The sequence below is a fragment of the Corvus hawaiiensis genome, chromosome 3 (genome assembly GCF_020740725.1).
Source record: "Corvus hawaiiensis isolate bCorHaw1 chromosome 3, bCorHaw1.pri.cur, whole genome shotgun sequence".
Classification (NCBI taxonomy): Eukaryota; Metazoa; Chordata; class Aves; order Passeriformes; family Corvidae; genus Corvus; species Corvus hawaiiensis.
Window position 1 is genome coordinate 19748456 of NC_063215.1, and position 19787 is coordinate 19768242.

At 36.0% G+C, this 19787-nt stretch overlaps 1 protein-coding gene across 1 annotated transcript in view; it reads right to left on the minus strand.

Annotated features, from left to right (window-relative positions):
• The window catches only part of SNTG2 (syntrophin gamma 2), a 157998-nt gene that overhangs the window by 70572 nt on the left and 67639 nt on the right, over positions 1-19787 (minus strand). Inside the window, exons 8-9 of the mRNA XM_048299092.1 lie at positions 15551-15642; positions 2351-2478 (exon numbers count right to left, since the gene is read on the minus strand). Coding sequence (XP_048155049.1) covers positions 2351-2478; positions 15551-15642 — 220 coding nt within the window. The remainder of the gene's footprint in view (positions 1-2350; positions 2479-15550; positions 15643-19787) is intronic.

Genomic DNA, 19787 nt, shown 5'->3' on the forward strand with positions numbered 1-19787 from the left:
AGTATTCCTTTCATGTTCATATAGCTGTTTTTGTTGGTTCACCAAAACAAGCAAGGGGCACTTACTTTAGAAGTAAAGTATCATGGGATGGCGGAATGCTGTATGGAATTATATCATCTTCCTTCCAAGTGTATACAACAGTGATAAAGAAACCCACTAGTAATTAAGGAGTGATATATATACTAAATATATATGGGAGCGAGATACATCACAAGAGAATATGTCTCTCCAAGACTAAAACTGAAACCACTAAGTTCCTCAAATCTTACAAGGAAAATATATGTGTGATGGGTTGATCTTGGGCCAGCAGCCAAGCATCCACACTGCCATTTGCTGCCCCAGCCCTCTCCAGAGGCACAGCAGAGAGAATAAGAAGAGCAAAAAACCTCACAAACAGAAATAAAAGTAGTTTAATAAGCAAACGGAAGAGGGAAAAAACCCAACTAACTAAATTACAACAAAACAAATGATGCAAAGGCAAACACTCACTATCTCTCACAAGCAGAATGATGTCCTGTCAGTCTCTGAGAGATGACTAGCTCCCCCCAAGCCCTCTCTGCTCGGTTTTTATTGCTGAGCAAAGATGTTACACAGCATGGAATATCTCTTTGGTCAGTCTGAGTCACTGGCCCTGCTTGTGCCTCCTCTCAAATTCTTGCCTACCCCTGGGCCTATTCACTATGTAGGAGCAGAATAAGAAAAAGAGAAAGCCTTGAGGGTATGTGAGCCCTGCTCAGCAACAACCAAAATACTGGTGTGCTATTAACATTGCTTTAGTCACAAGCCAAAAACAGCACCACATGGAGTACTATAAAAAAAATTAGTTCCATCTTAGCCAGACCCAGTGAAGGGTCTGAAGATGTTTTACTTCACAGAATTCTCAAAATACACAAGCTACTGTTGTGGGAACTGGAATCCCTTGGGATTTCCCCATCTAATGTGTAAAGTGCACAGCACAGGAGAGAAAGTGCTTCAAACTATCAGAGTGACAACTGAAATCAGAGTTTTTAAATGTTCTGTCCTCTTCCATTTATCCCTTGGATTCTAGAACACTGATGATAAGTTGACACCTAAACGTGAACACTGAGATTTGTTTACTTAATTCACAGAACTTCTAAGTCTTGAATGGTTGGAGGTCTGTGATAGATTGGACAAGGCTGGACAGCATAAACTTGTCAGTTGAAGTAGGGAGAAAGAAAGCAGTGAAGGAAGTGATGAGACACTATGTAAAAGAGGAGTTCAAACAAAGTCTGTGGAAGAACTTTTCTTGACAATTTATTATTATTCACCTGTGATGCAAAAGTCCAGGAAGGCTGCTGCCAACTGCCTTAGAAGATGAATTGCTATAAGTTAAAGCAGCATATCTATCCTACTAGAAAAATAATGCTTTTCAGGTCATTTTTAGGAAACAGGTAAAAAAATCTGGTACAGATCAAGAAAGGTATTCGCATGAATTACTGGTGCCTCCTGCTAGCAGGTGACCTGTGCCTTGATGCTTCACTAGAGATTCCAATTATCTCATTAATATGTACTAAAGGCAAATAAACATAGGGCAACTGATAAAGACCATGGAAAATAACGACAGTGAATGAACTCCTGTTCTGATATATATGGAGAACTGTGGACTGCTTGGCCTACAATTACTGATAGATTTGAGTCAGCTGTACCACAGAATGGTTTGCAGAAAAAGCTTTTGTATGCTGGGATGTGTTAAACTTTTCTCAAGCATATTATTTATTGAAACTATTGCTTTCATCTTTCCTGAAGCCCAGTAAAATAGCCTCTGACATCCTATTCCACAGTTACTTCATGAATCAATAGTTATGTCTCTGAGATGCAAAAACATTATATGATCAAAAATACAATATTTTGTACCATGTACTTTGCCAAAATCTCATCAGTATGAGTTTCTGTATGACAGTGATACAAATATATCTATATGACATGATAGCACAGGCATGATGATTGTGCACTGTGTTATCATTTATAATAAAAAAGGAGAGTTAATTGACAATATTAGAATTAGGGAATATAGGACTATCCTATTAGTGATACAGAAGGAAATGTAGTAGCTTCAAAATTAATTCAAGTAACGCCAGGATCAACCTTTGTACTAGCTGCTGATGCTAACTGAATTTCCAAGACACAACAGATTATAGAAACATATTTGTAAGAGCTTTATCTTATCTTTGGTAATCACCATGCCTGCCATTAATCTTAGGAAAAGATGAACTGCATAGTTTTTAATAAGAATTTCATATCTCCACCCAATTCTTATAAAGCCAACAATCCACAGCAAAACACTATGTACAACTAACTAACCCAGTGCCTCCCCTCTTAGATCACAAACCTTAATTTATCTGTTCCGGTTTTGTACCTCGAGATTCGAGCCATCGACAGAGGAACTGATAAAGTGTCTAGCCAGCGCTTCTCATATTTTGGTTCATTAGCTATGGGTGAAGAAGGTGATGATGGAGCCTGTGCAGAATAAATGAAAAACATTAGGAGATTTTATAAAACAGTATAGTGCAAAATCCATGAATATGCATCTATGGCTCTATTCATCTCAGAAGTGAATAATCATCACAATAAAAGTATTCAAGAAACTCAGGATTTGTTAGAGAAATGAAAACTCATATGCTACCTACCTTGAAATTTTTGGTATTACTTTATATGCAATTTCAGTATTACTTTAACATTAAACGTATCTAAATTTTTCTTAATATTGATAACTGATATTAGAAAGGAAACAGTTTTTAGTCATAAATGCCATAAATTTTTTCTAAGTGCAATATAATATACAGTTGTAGTTTAAATTGATTTGTTCTGTACAAATCTTCTACATGCTTCAATCATCAGAGAAAAGGACATAAATAATATCTTAATTAAATACCACTCTAGAAAATTTATTTGTGCATTGTGACTTTTATCTATTATATCATTCAACAGTGTATTTAAAATTCTGATTCTGGTGTTATCATACTACAGATGGATGAATTCTGAAATCTTATCTTTGAAGTCTTTCTTCAAATGCCTCTACTAGAAGGGCAAGATTGTTGAAACTGTGTAAGCAGTAAAGGATGTCTAGTGAAAATATAAATATTTTACAATCTACTAATTTCACATAACAAAAGAAAATACCCTTAAATCAAATGTATGCAAATGCAAATTAAGTTAGAGGAATTAGACTGGATATATAGCTATTGGTAACAGGGTCTGCTCAAACCTAACCTAGAGCTTATATACAGACTGTTCAGCCTGCCATTTTGTGTAGCATCTCATATACTGCAACTAAATAGTGCACAACAGCACCAAGAATGAAATATGATTAAAAGAAAATACTTACGAAATTTTAAAATTTGGCACAGGACCACTACCACTAAAATATTCAGAAAACTGCAGAGACACATACTTCTTAGTTGATATACACTTGCAGAATATGTAGTTTTTTAGCCTGTGTAGTAATATCCAGAGGTTACATAATTGCATCAATAACTGAAAATACAGAAGTGTGCCCAAAAATGATGGTAACTGGGCTTGTTTGCAAATTATTTCAAAATAGTGTTTATAGGCAAAAATCAATTAGATTATGGAAACGGACTAGAAAATGTTGGAAATCATTGTGAGCTTAAAAATGCTTATTAAACATTGAATAGAACAACCTAGGAGTTTCTTAGAAAATGCAAGAAAATGATATATTGAAATATTTTTATTGGCATTTATAGCTCTGCATTTCCATGACAGTTGAGCATTTCACTCTTTTGTAAAGATAGAAATAAAAATTACACAAAGGCAGCTGAGAAAGATTCACAGACATATATATTTAGGTCAAAGTTAGGTGATTGTGCTGTCTCTGAACAAAAATTTTTTGTCCCACATTGTGCAGAGAATTTTCCAGTAGAGAACAGAGTTGATAGCTGGTTATTTTTATATGACCTGTAAATATACACTGAGTAGCATTTACAAAAGCAAAGAAACCACAGAATGACCCAACTTCAAGTCTGTTATGCCCCAGTGTTCAAAAACCATAAAATTTACTCAAAATAAAAAGCATTCTGGGAATTGTCTATTTCTTTTTCTTGCTCATAAGAAGTTAGGATTATTTTTTCCTCCTAAAGCTCCTTCTTGCCGTCAGCAAGGGCTGATCTTTCTATTTACTTTAAATAAATCAAAATGGCGAGTTTCACATTCTGACTGTATGACTGAGACAGTGACTGAAGTACACTTTCCTAGTAAATGAAAAATTTGTAATGAAACTTCTGGAGTTGGTAACACTATGGAAACTTTCAGACAGCAATCTTTTTGGGAACAGGGATTTGCTATCCCTAGAACCATACAGCTTTTATTTGATTGAGATCACCTGGTGTTTTTGCAGTACGAATATTTCATAATCAAGTCCACAGAGTAATTTTTTTTTATAAAATTAGACACAAAAGGCTAAGGTGTCTTCAAAATCTAGAATAAATTTATTAGTATCACAGTGAAGAATCTGACACATAGTAGAGAATTCTGCACAAACTAAAATAATTGACAGAACCCCATGCAATCTGAAGTTGGAAAGGATCAACATAATCTAACATTGTCTGTCTGGAAACTGAAATGCCTAGGAATAAAACAGAAGGTAGCTTATTGCAGTCAAACATAGATACTTGATTATGATCACTGAAAATAACTAAAATCAGTAAAACAAAGAATGAGAAAATTAAGGAACATAAAAATTCATGCAACATCATCTATTGTTCCAACCCTCTAAACTCTAAAGATGCAGAAAACATCTAGACAATTTAAACACAAAAAACTCTTTTACTTGTGAACTATTAGTTGTACTTCTTTTATCAGGTTGTTGAACAATATTCTGTAATATTCTAGGTAACTTAAGAGCATTTGGCAGCAAAAAAAATTAATGAGTTAATCACTTAGGCAATTTAATGTTTCCATTTGAGTCCCTTACACTTCAATTAAATGCTTCAGTAGGGTATAAGTGTAAAGAAAAAGTATCTCAATGTAAGTAAAAGTTAGAATTTTAGAAAATGTACATCACAGCCATTCATTAGGTTAATGAATTGAAGGGGAAAAAATGGCCAACACCAGTTGGTCAAAAATCTATTAACCCCAAAGCTATGAAACTGAAGCATAGAAATATTCACGTCAGAATGCTAAACTGTTAAAACTGCTATAAACTCATAAAGCAAATGGGTCTTCCCCACACAATTTCAAAGCTTTGATATTTGAAAAATACACTAGAAGGAGTAATTTATTTTTTTCCCACAGTTCCAAACTACTTATAGCTGCAGAAACCCTCCTGCATGATCTGAACACTAATGGCCAAGAACAGCAAAAGGATATGAAGGGGTCAGACTAGTCTAAGTTTCAAATATGTATTTCTTGTGAAGCTGTATTCTACTAACCAGTTTATGGTAGAGCACAAAGTTGGAATTACCCCTCTTCATCTTAAGGACAAAACAGGGCATACATACATAACACCATTGCATAGAAACAAAACACTATCATAGGACCAGAAGCTCATGTTGTTCTATTGAACCTATAATCTATTAACAATTCAGTCTGAGATTCCTTGATGTATCCTCTTCAAAACACATGGATAAAAATAAGAAACTGAGGAGGAAGCAAGTCCGAGTACAACTTCTGCTAACAGAGGACATGCCTCACAAATCTTTTAGAGTTGTCCAAAACTGTTAGCTAATAGATGAGAAGCAATTGTTAAGGCATATTTGGGTTTCAGAAAACCATTTATCCCTCATAAAATGTTCTTAACTGATTTGCTTTGGAATATGATGAAATTATCAAATTAATAACTATCAAAACTGTAGCAAGGAAAACAGAGCAGAAGGCTACTATCCGTGGACTCCCACAGTTACAAAGGTTGTTCAGGATATTGATTTATGATTTGGAAAAGATGGTGAACACCAGACTGACCAAGTTTCCTATGAATAACAAGCAGTAAAAAATGATGAAAAGAAAACCAAGAGAAAGAGCTGTGGAAGAAGCTCATTCTACTGAATGATTGAGAGATAAAAGAACTGCTAAAAATATAGTAAATAAATGTATAGCAGTGCACATGAAGAAAGACAGTATTAACTTTCCCCATACTGTAATGGGATATGAACAGGTGATTACCACTCAAAATTTACATCTTGAAATTTAGATGTTGAAAAGAGCAGAATTGTCTTTGAACAATTAGGTTAACAAAGATTCATTAGTCTGGAAAAGAAACTGCTGAGGGAATAGTATGACTGAGGTATGTAAAAAAATAAAAGAGAAAGGGGTTAAGAAACAGTGGTTCACTTCCCATTTTCACATAAGAAGCAGGGGTATTGATTAGAAGTAAAAGACAGTAGGATAAAAACAGAGAATGAATGTGTTAGTCTACATAACAAACTGGTTCAGGAAGCACCTATGTCAGAAGTCACAGGAGGTGCAGGAATTATTCCCTATAAACAATTACACGTATTTCCTCTGCTTTTGCACTCTCTTGAGGGCATCTGCTGGGAATGAGTTTTTTGGCTAGATAGTTCTTTGGTCTGACCTAGTATACTGAGCTGACTGACCTTCAAGCCATTTCTCTACTAAACAGCTGGTGCTACTCATCTTGAAAACTCTCCACACCATTCCTCCAAAGCACTAAAATAGAGACCATCTCTGCAACTGTGGCTTTATGCTCTCATTCATTTTATACCTTCGGTTTTCTGCAGAGGTCACCAACAGTGCTGCCAATTAATGCCAATTAGCTTGGAACACCTGTCCATTAAGAAATGGATTGAACACAAAAATCTTGGTTTTGACAGAACAGTGAACAAGAATCAAGTTGTAATGACACATAATCACTACCTACCTGGGACAGCTGTATACTGCTGACCTGGAGGAGGGCCTGACTCTGTATCCCATGATCAATCACTGACCTATGAATGACATTGCAGGCAAGTGCTTTGTCACTTTCTTAAATAACTATAAAACAACTCACTATGGTGCAACTAAAAAGTCTTCCAAGAAGTAGAATAAGTCCAGAAAGTCTACCACTAATGGGGAGACATAATCAGATGTGTCTCCATAATTAAGTTTCCATTAAGACCACAGAAAGGAAGGGAAAAGATCCCAGCTGTCTGGGAGTGTCAATTTTTCATCTTTTTGTGACATATAATTTGCAGAGTTTGGGAAACTCAGTTATTTTACCTTACTTTCTTTTAAACTGTCATTGATTTTAAATTTATGCAAGAAAAATATCATGTCATCAGAAGAAAGTCTTTCTGAACCCTCTCTAGTAATTTAATTTCCAGTTTCTGCTAGGGCCATACCTTGAAAGCAGACAGTGTTATTTTAGGTTGGTATAGCTTTTTCATTAAACATGGGCTTCAGGAAGGCTGAAGCAGGGTTAATTCACTTGGCAAATGATGCCCCATCCTTGTAAGTAGCCAAGGCCAGGCTGGATGGGTCTTTGACCAGAAACCATCATGAGTGCCATCATGAGGCATATGCAGGACAACCAGCTGATCAGGCACAGCCAGCATGGGTTTAGGAAAGGCAGGTCCTGCTTGACCAGCCTGATCTTCTATGACAAGACCTACTAGATGAGGGGAAGTCTGTGCATGTTATCTACCCGGACTTCAGTAAAGCCTTTGTTACTGCCCCCCACAGCATTCTTTTGGAAAAGCTGGCAGCCCATGGCTTGGACAGGTGCACACATCACTGGGTAAAATCTGGCTTGATGGCTGGGCCCAGGGAGTGCTGGTGAACGGAGCTGGCAGCTGGTCACATGTTGTAATCTCTAGCGCTCAGTATTTGGGCCAGTCCTCTTTAACATCATTATCGGTGGTCTGGAGGAGGGGATCAAGTGCACCTTCAGTCAGTTTGCAGATGACACAAAGCAAGGTGGGAGTGTTGATCTCCTGGAGGGTAGAAGGATCTGCAGAGGGATCTGGACAGACTCTTTCCATTGTATGAGGTTCAACAAGGCCAAGTGCCAGGTCCTCCATGTGGGTCATGATGACCCCCTGCAGTGCTACAAGCCAGGGGTGGAGTCACTGGAAAGGTGGAAAAGGACCGGGGTGTGCTGGTTGACAGTGGCTGAACATGAGCCAGGGTCTGCCCAGGTGGCCAAGAACACCAATGGCTGAAGAAAAGGCAGCTCTGGGGGCTCCTTATTGCTCTCTACAACTATCTGAAAAGAGGCTGTATCCAGGTAGGGGTTGGTCTCTTCCTTCAAATAACAAGTGATAGAACAAGAAGAAATGGTCTTAGTTGTACCAGGAGAGATTTAGGTTGGACATTAGGGAAAATTTTTTCACAGAAATGGTTGTCAAGCATTGGAACAGGCTTCCCAGGGAAATGGTTGAGTCACTATCCTTGGAGATATTTAAAAGATACGTGACAAGGGTACTTAGAGATGTGGTTTGGTGCTGGACTTGGCCATTCTAAGTTAAGCTCAGGTTGGATTTGATGATCTTAGAGGTCTTTTCTAACCTAAATGAGTCCATGATTGTACCACTTTATGAAATAAGAATCAAGTGTGATATCCATTAGGAAAAAATACAACATTTTACTGATAATTTGGAATTTATCCATTTTCTGCTTTAGAGGATTTAATATTTCAAAGTGCATCATTAAAGCCTTGATCCTTTTCCACAAACGTATTTCTACCAAGCATATGTAAGAGGTATGACTAATCTTGATTACTGTCTTTGTTGATACTGGTTCAAAAAGAGATGATAATGATAATGCTGTTATTTATTTCACATGGTAATTGTTGCTGTTTCCATTTTAGTGAGCATTGCTGAGAATTTCTGAAAAGAATATAAAATATCTCTTTGTAAAATATGTATATGAAAATGGTAGCAACATTAATATATTTGATATTTATATATTGATATATTTTCCTTGTTGTCGTGATTTGATGGTTTAAATTTAAACAACTCTGCGGTTTAAATTATAGAAACATAAAACCACAGAGTATCTCAAGTTGAAAGGGATTCATAAGGATCACCGAGTCCAAATCCCTTCTCCTCAAAGGACTACCCAAAACTAAATCATATGACTAAGAGTGTCTTCCAGACATGCCTTAAACTCTGAAATGCTAAAATACCTTGGCATAGCTTCATTGCCTTAAGCTATAACTGAAAACATTGGCCATTACGTTTCAGTAGATTTCATTAAAATCTTTTAGATTATAAAAAAACAGCTTTCTTGCACCTTTTTGATGCCAACCGGAGTGTGTTTTGTCAAAGCTCCATTACTAAAAATGTTTCAGCATACTCAAAAAAAAAACCCCCTTCAATATAATATGCTTTGCAAATAGACAGATTTGTCTTACACTTATTCTGAAGAAAGAGAATTAGAGTTACATAATTTCTTGCAAAAATGCCCAGCAACATTCAGCTCAGAGTGAATTGAATATGCTCTCTCTATAGTTTTTAGTCCGGTCTGTGACTGAAATGTATGTATATATATATATACATAGGTAGTTTTCTGTATATCGATGAACTGATCTGACCTATGTAAGGCTGAGCATTTGCTAATACTTATTACAGGGACAGACAAGAAGCAGGGGCTTTATGTTGCTTGGAGAAGAAAACATGACTGCTCCATTTAGCAGTAAAAGACTCTCACATCAGCTTACTTTAATCGTTGAACAACAAATACCAAATGAGGCATGAGTGAAACTCTTGTGATGCCCAGCCAAAAAAACAAATTATGGTGATATCTACTGTAAATAGGAGTCGGAGCTTTCAACTTGTCTCAGAAGTCAGAGGGATTTAATTATGATATCAAAATACCTGTGCATTCCTTTGATGCAGCATGAATTCAGGAGAGGGTCTGTATTTACTTACTTTTAATGGAATTCTTAGATGCAGGTGCACAATTCTGCGACAGTTTTAAGAAGACAGTAATTATCTGTTAAAGTATGCATCACCGAATCATTCAATAGATAAAGGCTTCTATAGAGGAAACAAGCTCTTTCAGGTGAAGTAGCAATTTGGACTTGTAATATGATGTCTTCAAAATTCAGTGAAAGCAGCAGCTTTTAATTACACAGCTCTATTCAACAATATTTTAATTGACAGATGCTTAATTAAATGGGAGGAAGGTGAAACAGCATGTGAAACAACCCCTCCTTTCCTATCACAAAAACCCCCCACTTTTTAACTCCAATGCTGCATCAGATACATGCTTTTGAAATGTAATGATTGCTCTGTAAGACATTTAATTCTTTTTAATTAATGTATGAGTTTGCAGACACTGAGCACCTATATACGAAGTTTACATAGAGAGCCCGTTTAACAGTACATGTTAGGGACTCACACTACCTTATTCACTGCAATAGCTATGCACTTAAATCAATTGGATTATCAATTGGATTACTATTCAAATTAAACAAATTAAAACCCTTTCAATTATGTAAGTTTCTCTAGAGGTGATTTACAATGGAAATATTAATGAATATTTCATTACAGCTGTGCTACTAGGTGCCAATAGATTATTATGAACCAATGGGGTACAAGCCTGAGTAAGTTATTTTTAGAGAATACATATGGACTATTTGACAGAATCTTGCACCTTTTTCATTAATTTGTTTCCCTTGAGCTAGTACGTAATTGGTTTCCAAGTAACCTCAATAACCTTGCCTGGAACATCTTTCCAGATATGTTCTTCCTTTGGGGATAGGGGACAGGGGTGAGAGTAGCTTATATTAAATCTCAGCACAAAAAGCAGAAAGTAATTATGACTCCTCAAAAACTACAATAGCAGTCAGAAATCAAAATCCAACATTAAATGTATATAAGGAAAAGAAAAGATACGATGTTGAGATTGTTGTAGTTTTACACTATAAATGCAAGTGTACCCAAACTTCAACTGTTACAGACAGCTTTTGGCAGCTGTTTATATCCCCAAATGGGGCATGCTGTCCTTGCTTAGAAAAATTAGCTCAGGGCTAGGGAAACTCTTTGAACTTCACACAGTCTGCACACTCCTCAGGATAAATCTGAGCCTCGACTCTTGCTTCTCTCTCTATGAACTCAGTAAGTGTCAATTTTTTGCTGGAGCTAGTGGAAAGACACTGGTTGCAACTTAGCAGGAGAACTTGTTACTCAATTTTATTATCATTTTTCTCTATACACCACTTACACATGTACCTGAACTGCCAGAGTTCATCTATGCTAACATCAAATTTAGAAACATCACCACAACACGCTTCTCTGCTTTCACACTGATCATTACCAGGACCCCGTATTTGGAACAGTAATCAAACACTAACTTGGGAAAATAGTAGAAGGATCTTTCTAGTTAAAAAAAACCCCAAAAAACCGCACGCTTTCATTTCCTCTAACACTTCAGCTTCCTCATCTAGTCTTCATCCTCATGTTACCATGCATATTTCCCTCTAATCAAGGACTTCCGATACTCCCTGCTGAAACACATGAGAGATGGCAGCTCCTTCTCTTCACCAGATTGGCAACAGGTGAGAAATGACCATAATTTTGTATGCTCATACAAGAGAGTTTCAAATTTCTAACTTCTCTTTATAACCTAGTTCTGACCTGAAGTGGTCCATTTGTGCACATTTGTAAACACATGCAGAAGAACAGGTAATATGAGAAAAAAAGAGATTATTCTATCTAAGAATTAAATGCAAATTTAATTACTCTGCAGCTCTCATACTGTACTCCTGAATCAGAGGCCAAGCAGAAGAGGATCATTCATTAATAAATTACACCACTCCTCAAAACTCTTTTATCTATCTGTGCAAACAAAAGGTACTCAACACTTGGTGCAACCTAAAGAGCAAACCAACTCTCCCTAAAGCTGATTCCTGGTGACTAGTCAGATGAAGCACTCCTTATAATCCATCAAGTAAGCAAAGGAACTCAAAATACCTTAAGTGTAATTAAAAAAAAAAAAAGAAAACTGAATAGGATAAAGGAAATTATCAATTTCTATGAGGAATAATTAATAAAAAATAACAAATTTGGCTATATTTCCGAAGCATTTTTCTGTTCCCTGCTACTGCAAACTCAAAATGAGCAAATTCATAAGAACTGTAAAAAACAAACTATTCACATGAAAGAGCTGTGTATGGGGAAAATATGCATAATTAAGAACTGAAACCAGATACCTCACAAATACAAGTTACTGTTTTCTACTTGGCATACTAGTTCCATTGTGATCCTGCTGCACTTTTTTCCTCAAAGATAAGTAGCCGTAAGCTTTTTCTGACCTGTATTGGTCTTTCACTTCTTTTCCAGTGAGAACAGACTTGGATTTAGTTGAGCCCCACTTAAAAAATTGAACTCATCTTCTTTGAAGGTGTGTGAATTTCAGATTAATTTTCAATGGTTTAAGTGGACATTTTTTAAACTAGTACTAGATGCCATAAAGCAGCAAATATTGTTCAGTATTCATCTATTTAGCAACCAGTAAGACTTTCTTTGTATTTCCAATGCTATATTCCTTCATCAGCTTTGTTAAGACTCTAAGTAAAAAAAAAACAAACAAAAAACCAGATCAAAACTCAACCCATATGTGACTTAAACTTCACTGGGAAATTTCTGTGTAGAAGAAATGATCAAGATGATCAAATGTTAAATACGAGAAGAAATAACTGCTGAAAAGATTAGCAGTGACAGTGGGGATTAATTAAAGATAAGACTTTTAAAGATAGCTTTCATTTACTTCATTAATGTCATAGTGAAAGTCCCAATCAACTCTAATCAGAATTAGAAAAACACAGCTAAATCTAACCAAGCATCTCAGTCTAAAAAATTTTCCTGACAATTCTACTGTAGTGAAGTAGGAAGGTGTTATTTAAAAGTTTTTTTCCAGCTTCTATTGTTATGATTTCTGAGAGGTATAATCAGAAACAAGAAGTCTGGACTATTTTTCACTGAGGTGAAAAAGAAATAGTCACTTCATATTTTAATAATTGAGGAAAAATTATCTGCAGTGTGTTTATCTCATTTCATAAAGGTCCTCAGCACAGCAGCAGTCCAAACAAAGTGCAGCTGGCTGCGTCCATCTATTTTACCTTTCTCTTCAGCAAAAAATGGAAGACATGGTGATGATTACTTTCACGAGAGTAACCACTGTGTACCTCTAAGGGAGATATTTTTTTGTATTTATTACGTTAATCTTTTTATGAATTTACATAACCAAATGATACACTGTGAACTGGAAGTCAATTCAAAGTTACTTTGCTTTCATACTCTGCGAGAGAATAATAGATTTTCAGATCAAGAGATTTATTCCACTTCTAGGTCATAGTGTCTGTTGCATACATGGGTCTTCATGTGACTTTATGTCAGGCTTCAGAAAAATTAAGTGCTGTATAAAAGCAACCAAGTACCTTACAATTACACCATTTTTTACTTTGTGTTTTTGTGCTTATATTTCAAGCTTATACCCAGTCTTTTGTGTGCTCTCTTGGCAACTAACTCTTAATTACTCTGCTACAAGTCTACAAAATTCCAGCCACTTATTTATATTTGTATAATATGAAAAGTTCAAAGTGTCTAATTCACACAGTAGTCATAATGATTATTAAAAATTATCATGACATACTAATTCTAGCATTTAGTAGGCATTAATTTAGTAAAATGTGCTAATGCAATCACTGGCCATAGCCCTCTCCTCATAATGTAAGTTCTTTGCAGAAAGGACTTTCTTTGCCTCCAGAGCACCTGGCAGACAGACATTTCAGAATGCTGGACCCTGAGGACAGATTTGGATTGTTTAGTAAGACAACAGTACAAGTAATTAAAGGTAATAATCATCTGGATAACTGCAAACAAATAAACATGAAACCTTTTGTATCTATGACCAGTTTGGACACCAAACACTAAGGTACAGGTATCAGCACAGAAAAGCATATTTCTATTTATTTATTTATTGTACATAATGCATTTTTATTATCATATATGAATATATTTTTAACAGATGGAAACAAGCTTTAAGGAGTAGTATAGAGAGATAGTGCTCAGAGAATGCAAAGCTTGAGAGAAGTACAGTAAGCATCAGACACTGACATCACTGTCTAAGAAGGAAAGCAAAAACAGAGAAGCCTTCTGTTCATTCACTGGGTATTCTTTTGATTTACCAAAATATGAAGAGCAATCTAATATCGATATCCAACTGAGACGGACAAAAACTCTCTAACAGTTTAGAGTTAGAAAGTGCATATTTTATTTGGGGCCAGGCACTGCGTGGGATAGCTCCCTAAGATGCAAGGCCCCAATCCAAGCAAAACCAAAGCTTTTTATTTACCAAAATTATGAATATCCAAAATACAAATACATATTCATAACATTAACACCTCCCATTCTCCGCTTTGTATGGAAATGAGCTTAAATGTCATTAAGCATGCATAGTGTGTGTTCTGAATTGAGTCGGTGGTCTTGAATTGGGTCAGTGGTCTTAAAAAGATGAAGTAACTCATCTTCCTCATTTTGACCTTTTCACCTCTCTGAACTTTAACAATCCTAATTACTTTAGTGACCTCTTAAGTTTCCTCTTGCATGACTTTTGAACGGGTACCCACCAAGGGAGGAAATTGGTAATTGTCCTTGTTCCCTACACCAACTTATCAATGTTTCTATTCCTCGTTCTAAGCACAGCTAAGCAAACGTACAAATGACAGATCATCAGTTATTTGGTAATCAGTTACTAACATCTTAAAACCCATTTCAGGTCCAGCTCTCTTAACTATTTTAATTAACTCTAGCTGGGCCCAAATTCCTTCCTATTCTAACTAATTTCAACACAGCTAGCCTATAACTGAAATCTTTATGTTTCTTCCAAATGTTTCACTTTCTGTGTAATTTTATATCCAACTGAAAAACTAGAGCTGAGATTTGTAGGGTGTCAAACAGGTTTTGAGCATGAAGGTCCACGTCCTTGTACAGCTAGTATTTACATCTTCAATCTTCATTACTGAAAGGACAGTACTCTTGCCTACTAAGACATCCTGTCTTCTTTGGCTTTGGTGACTACCATTTTTCCTGGGGAAAGGAACTTCTTTTCTTTCCCCACAATGCTGCAATTAATTTAATCACAGTTGCTCACTGCAGAAAAAAGAACTGAATATCCTCTGGGTTAAAGAAAGTGACATTTTTTTCCTCTTTCATTTCTTTCTCTTTTTCTCCCTATCTTTCCTACTAAAAAAGTTTGCTTCAAGAATTTAACTTTACATTATTTTCTTAATTCCACCTGCATTTCAGCATCTCTAGCTGGATTAAATTAATCAGTACAATACTACAACAAAGTATGACAAAAGTATTACATGAATTCATGTCTAAACAATGATTAAATCTTACTGTGTTCACTCTTCCAAGCTTCTCAGCTGTCTCAGAGTAAAAACGTAGCAGTTCAGGGCCATGTGTTGTCGACTTTGTAAGTACGGAATTTTACAGTATAAGCACTTAAAAATCAATCAAAGCAAACAACAAGAACAAAACTAGGGTAGTCTTACTCTATCATTTTGAAGTTCAGAAAAGGAAAAGAACTTACAGAGCTTACACCATGCTTTTATTATTCATTTGCATACCGTGTTAGTTGAGTTTCCATTTAAATGTAAGCCACTGTCAAAGAGAGGTGATGAAGTTCCACTGCTGTGATCACTGGATGGTCCAGGGGAGCCTGGAAATCAGATCAAGAAAAATAACTGCTAATGTTAAAAATATATGTATATATCAGACAAAATCTATTCCATCTGTAAAACACAGGAAGATTTTTTAATATAATTCACCAAACCAAGACAGAAATACTAGTTGTATTTTAGAAATAAAATATCCATGTGCTATACTTAATATCTAGAAAGAAAAAAGGTATCTAGATGTCATCTCAGAGGGGCTGTGCTCATGGGAACTATTTGTATGACTAATTTTTTGCAGAATTAAGCCTTTTTCACTGAGAATGAGATATTCAAAACCAAGTAACAAGTTCAGTTACACAAAATGCATTTAATAATTTAAAGAACAATTTTTCTATCAAGTCTTGGAAGTCTCACCTTAGAGTACAACCATAGACTGTATTTATAAACAAAGATAATAGAAAACTCTAAGGCAAGTACTAACTGGACATACATATACTTTATTAATGGATGTATTTTTTCCTTAAAATGCCAGTTATTTTAAAGTAAGATGCTCCTTCTCAAATTCAGAAATTGAAAGCAAACAATCACCCTGAACTGTTGATACCATGTCAATATGCTAAGACTAGACAGATATATTCTTCAAAATATCTCTTCTTTTAGCAGTTATGCATCATGATCCTACTTTAGTAGTTAAAAGTGATTCCAGGAAAGCTTAATACTTTTGCAGTGTATAATAATGGAAATAGCATAGAGTCACATCACTGTGTAGTTTCTGCTTAAATGTAAAATGTTAACAAATAGCACCAATAATATGCAATTACTGTCAGACAGCACTTGGTCTTATCAATAATGCACACAAAATCAATTGCACAGCATTATATTCATCATCACTGAAAATTCTTTTTTCCGTCTGAAGAATTCACCTGAAATTGCCTGTAAATCATCTCACATTAATAAGTCTGTCAAGTCTAACACCACAGTAGTCAAAAAGCCATTCTTAGTCATATATTTTTGTATGTTTCTTTTCCATACATCAACACCTGGAAAATTTAGCAAAATGGAACTTAATTCAAGAAAAGTGCATTTTCTCCATTACAGACCTGTCAGTTCAATGCTGGGGTCTCAGAATTATAGCCTCAGTTCTGGAGTTTCAGCATGTTTTTGTTTGGAGTCCTTTCTGTACAATACTAGGTCATGTCAGCAGAAGGAGTCATTATGCTTTATTTCTATGGGTCTAAACCAAGCACCTGCTCTAGTAACTATAATGTTTTGTAGCTCCTATATATGTACAGTAGCCAAAAAAATTATGTTCTTAGTCATAGACAACTACAGTGAGTTGATGGAACAGAAGAAAATTTTAATGAAAAAAAAAGAAGCAAAGAAGTTGGCATTAAATTCTCCACTGAAGAGTCTGCCTGCTGGGAAATCTGACTGTCTGCAGCAGTAGACAACTATCACAAGTCCATCAATCAATCAGATTCTGAAAGCGGAATTATCCCACCTATTCAGCAATTTGAGCATATCAAAAGACATGAATTCAGGTATTTAAAAATCTTTAAATCCAGGCTTTACCATAACACAAAATAATACATTCGAATAATTGATTAATTTTAAGTAGAGAAAACTTACATCAATCTCATGGCAAAGCTAGGAATAAAAGGTTAAGAAAGAAATTTCCCTCCTTCCACAGCATCCCAGAAGGTTTACTTATCAGCAGCTTTCTTTAATTTTCTGTGTATTCCTAGCTACACAGCCTGTCTCAGGCCATGCCACCTCCAAGTCCATGAACTTGACTGCAAACAAGTTCACAAGTCTTTTAGTCCGTTCCCTGCTGTTTCTGCCTCACTTAGTCATGGACTACTCCTTCATGACCTCATTCAGCATTTTAGATGTTCCCATTGCAAATACTCAGCTTACTTGCATGGAAGGTGCAGTGCCCTCATCTCTCCAAGGAACTCTGTTTGCCTTCCCACACGACAGCCCTAGAGCAATCAGAGCTGCTCCTTCCTGTTCTTAGAACAAAACACAACATGATCATATACTATCTGCTACTGCAGCCCTTGCCTAAGTAGATGAGACTTCAAATCAAGTGTAAGGTACCAGTCCAAACTCTGGAACATTACTTCGAGAAAGACTATCAAAGTGTTTATGTTAAATAAAACATCTGCTACTCCCCGCTCCATAGCCATAATCACAGAAATCATAAAATATTCCAAGTTAGAAGGGACCCACAAGGATCTCTGAGTCCAGCTGTCAAGTGAATGGCCTGTACAGGGATCAAATCCACAACCTTGGTGTTATTAGCACCATGCTCTGACCAGCTGAGCTACAGCTTCCTGCGGGGTACTGATACCATGAAAAGAGGCATTTGCTGTGTTGTGATGTTTCCAGCAATTGTTACTGCCTAGATGTGTGATCCCACACAAATCTTAAGACAATCGGCCTAAGAGAAATGCAAACCTACCCTATGACAGGCATCATATGTTTAATTTGCTTATTCTCAGCTTTGGCATTCTTGTTCTTTTGGGAAGGTTGGGTTAGGAAGGATCCCGTGGGAGAGGAAAAGATCTCTGCCTGATTTTTACCTCAGCAATAGCTGAGTATGCTCAGTGGAAAAAAACCACACAATATACCCTGCAAAATGAGAAGGGGTCACAGAGACATAGAGATGGCAAGGATATGAGTCTGCAGTTCACAAAGGAGACTGAGATGCCCCTGAGGGTAGCACAAAAAAACCAGGTAAGACTCCAGGGTAAGGGAAATAAACTTTGTAAGGATCACAGTGGATTTTGGAGAGCCAGCAACAACTCAGGAAATCACCATGTTAGCTAACATTAAACCTAAAGCAAGAACTCATTTGCAGTGGTACAGGTAGGAGTTGCTAATAAATCCTTTTATAATACTTTTGACAGAATCAATAAAATTTTTAAACCTAAAATATTAAGTATTTTACTACTTATTTTAATAAAGCCTAGATTTTATTTTTAACTTTAAAAGCCTTATACTTTCTAGACCTACAAAATTCTCTAATAAAGTTCTGGACAGCTCAACAGTTCCATCAACAGGAGGTTGATTATTTCAGTCAGTGAATTACACTAAATCTCTAAATAATAAACAACCCTCAAAATGCACAACAGCAGAACAATGTACAGCAAACAGTCAGCAAGACTTTATTATTAATAACAATTTGTTTTATGATTGACATTGCTGAATGATACTGGAGACCTCTTGTATATAAATAAAAATTCATATGTTGACCTTGCTGATTATGGCATAGGCAACCTCCAAAAGACAAAAAGCTCATTCCAGAACAACCACAAAATTAATATCAAAGGAAACACTCTTAAAGAATTTTAATTACACTGTAAGCTTTGCAAATTCAGAATATTCTGATCATTTGGTATAAGTATCAAATAGAAAAACTTTGAAAAGGGTCTGTTTTACCAAAAAATGTCCTGAGGAGTTTTCCTAGCAGCAGTGAATCTTATTTAAATAGGTCCTACAAGCCCAGCTTAACACTGAGATGGATAATGAACTTAGATCCATAGAATCCTTAATGACAATACCCAAGAGCTGATGCCATAATTATTCTGTAACAGGCTAAAAAATAGTCTCATATTAAATCTTAACTTTTTGACCCAGCTCAAAAATCCAAAACTCCTCCTCTTGATTTCAAGAAAGACAAATCCTCTCTCTAGGTGAGAGAGACCTTAGAGAAACCCACAGCCATGGGATGAGGAATCATCTTTGCCATGAAGCCAAGAAACCCAATGAAGCAGACTTTATTGGCCCATAACAATTCTGATCCAGGCCTGATAGGTTTTTGAGAAATAGCTATTTGCCCAATGCAAAATCCTGCCAAGCATTCTGCGATATTTTATAAAACTGCTGATCAAAGAAATAACTGTGGCAAAGAATATTGGAACAATTTAATTTACTATTATGGAAAGTCTTGTAATAGTCTAGTAAGTGGTAAGTGTCCTGGACAGCTGTGAAAGAGACAAGGATCAATACTGGCATATCACCCCTAATTAGGGCCTCCTCCAAACACAGTCCTTGTCTCATCCTTAAGTGATACTTAATCAGTATCCACAACTAAACCCATGCCAAATTCTGTATTTTTGTTGGCAATAATGAAGGAGTGAAACAGAAAAATGTCGTGACAACTGTAGGTAGATATTTCCATGTT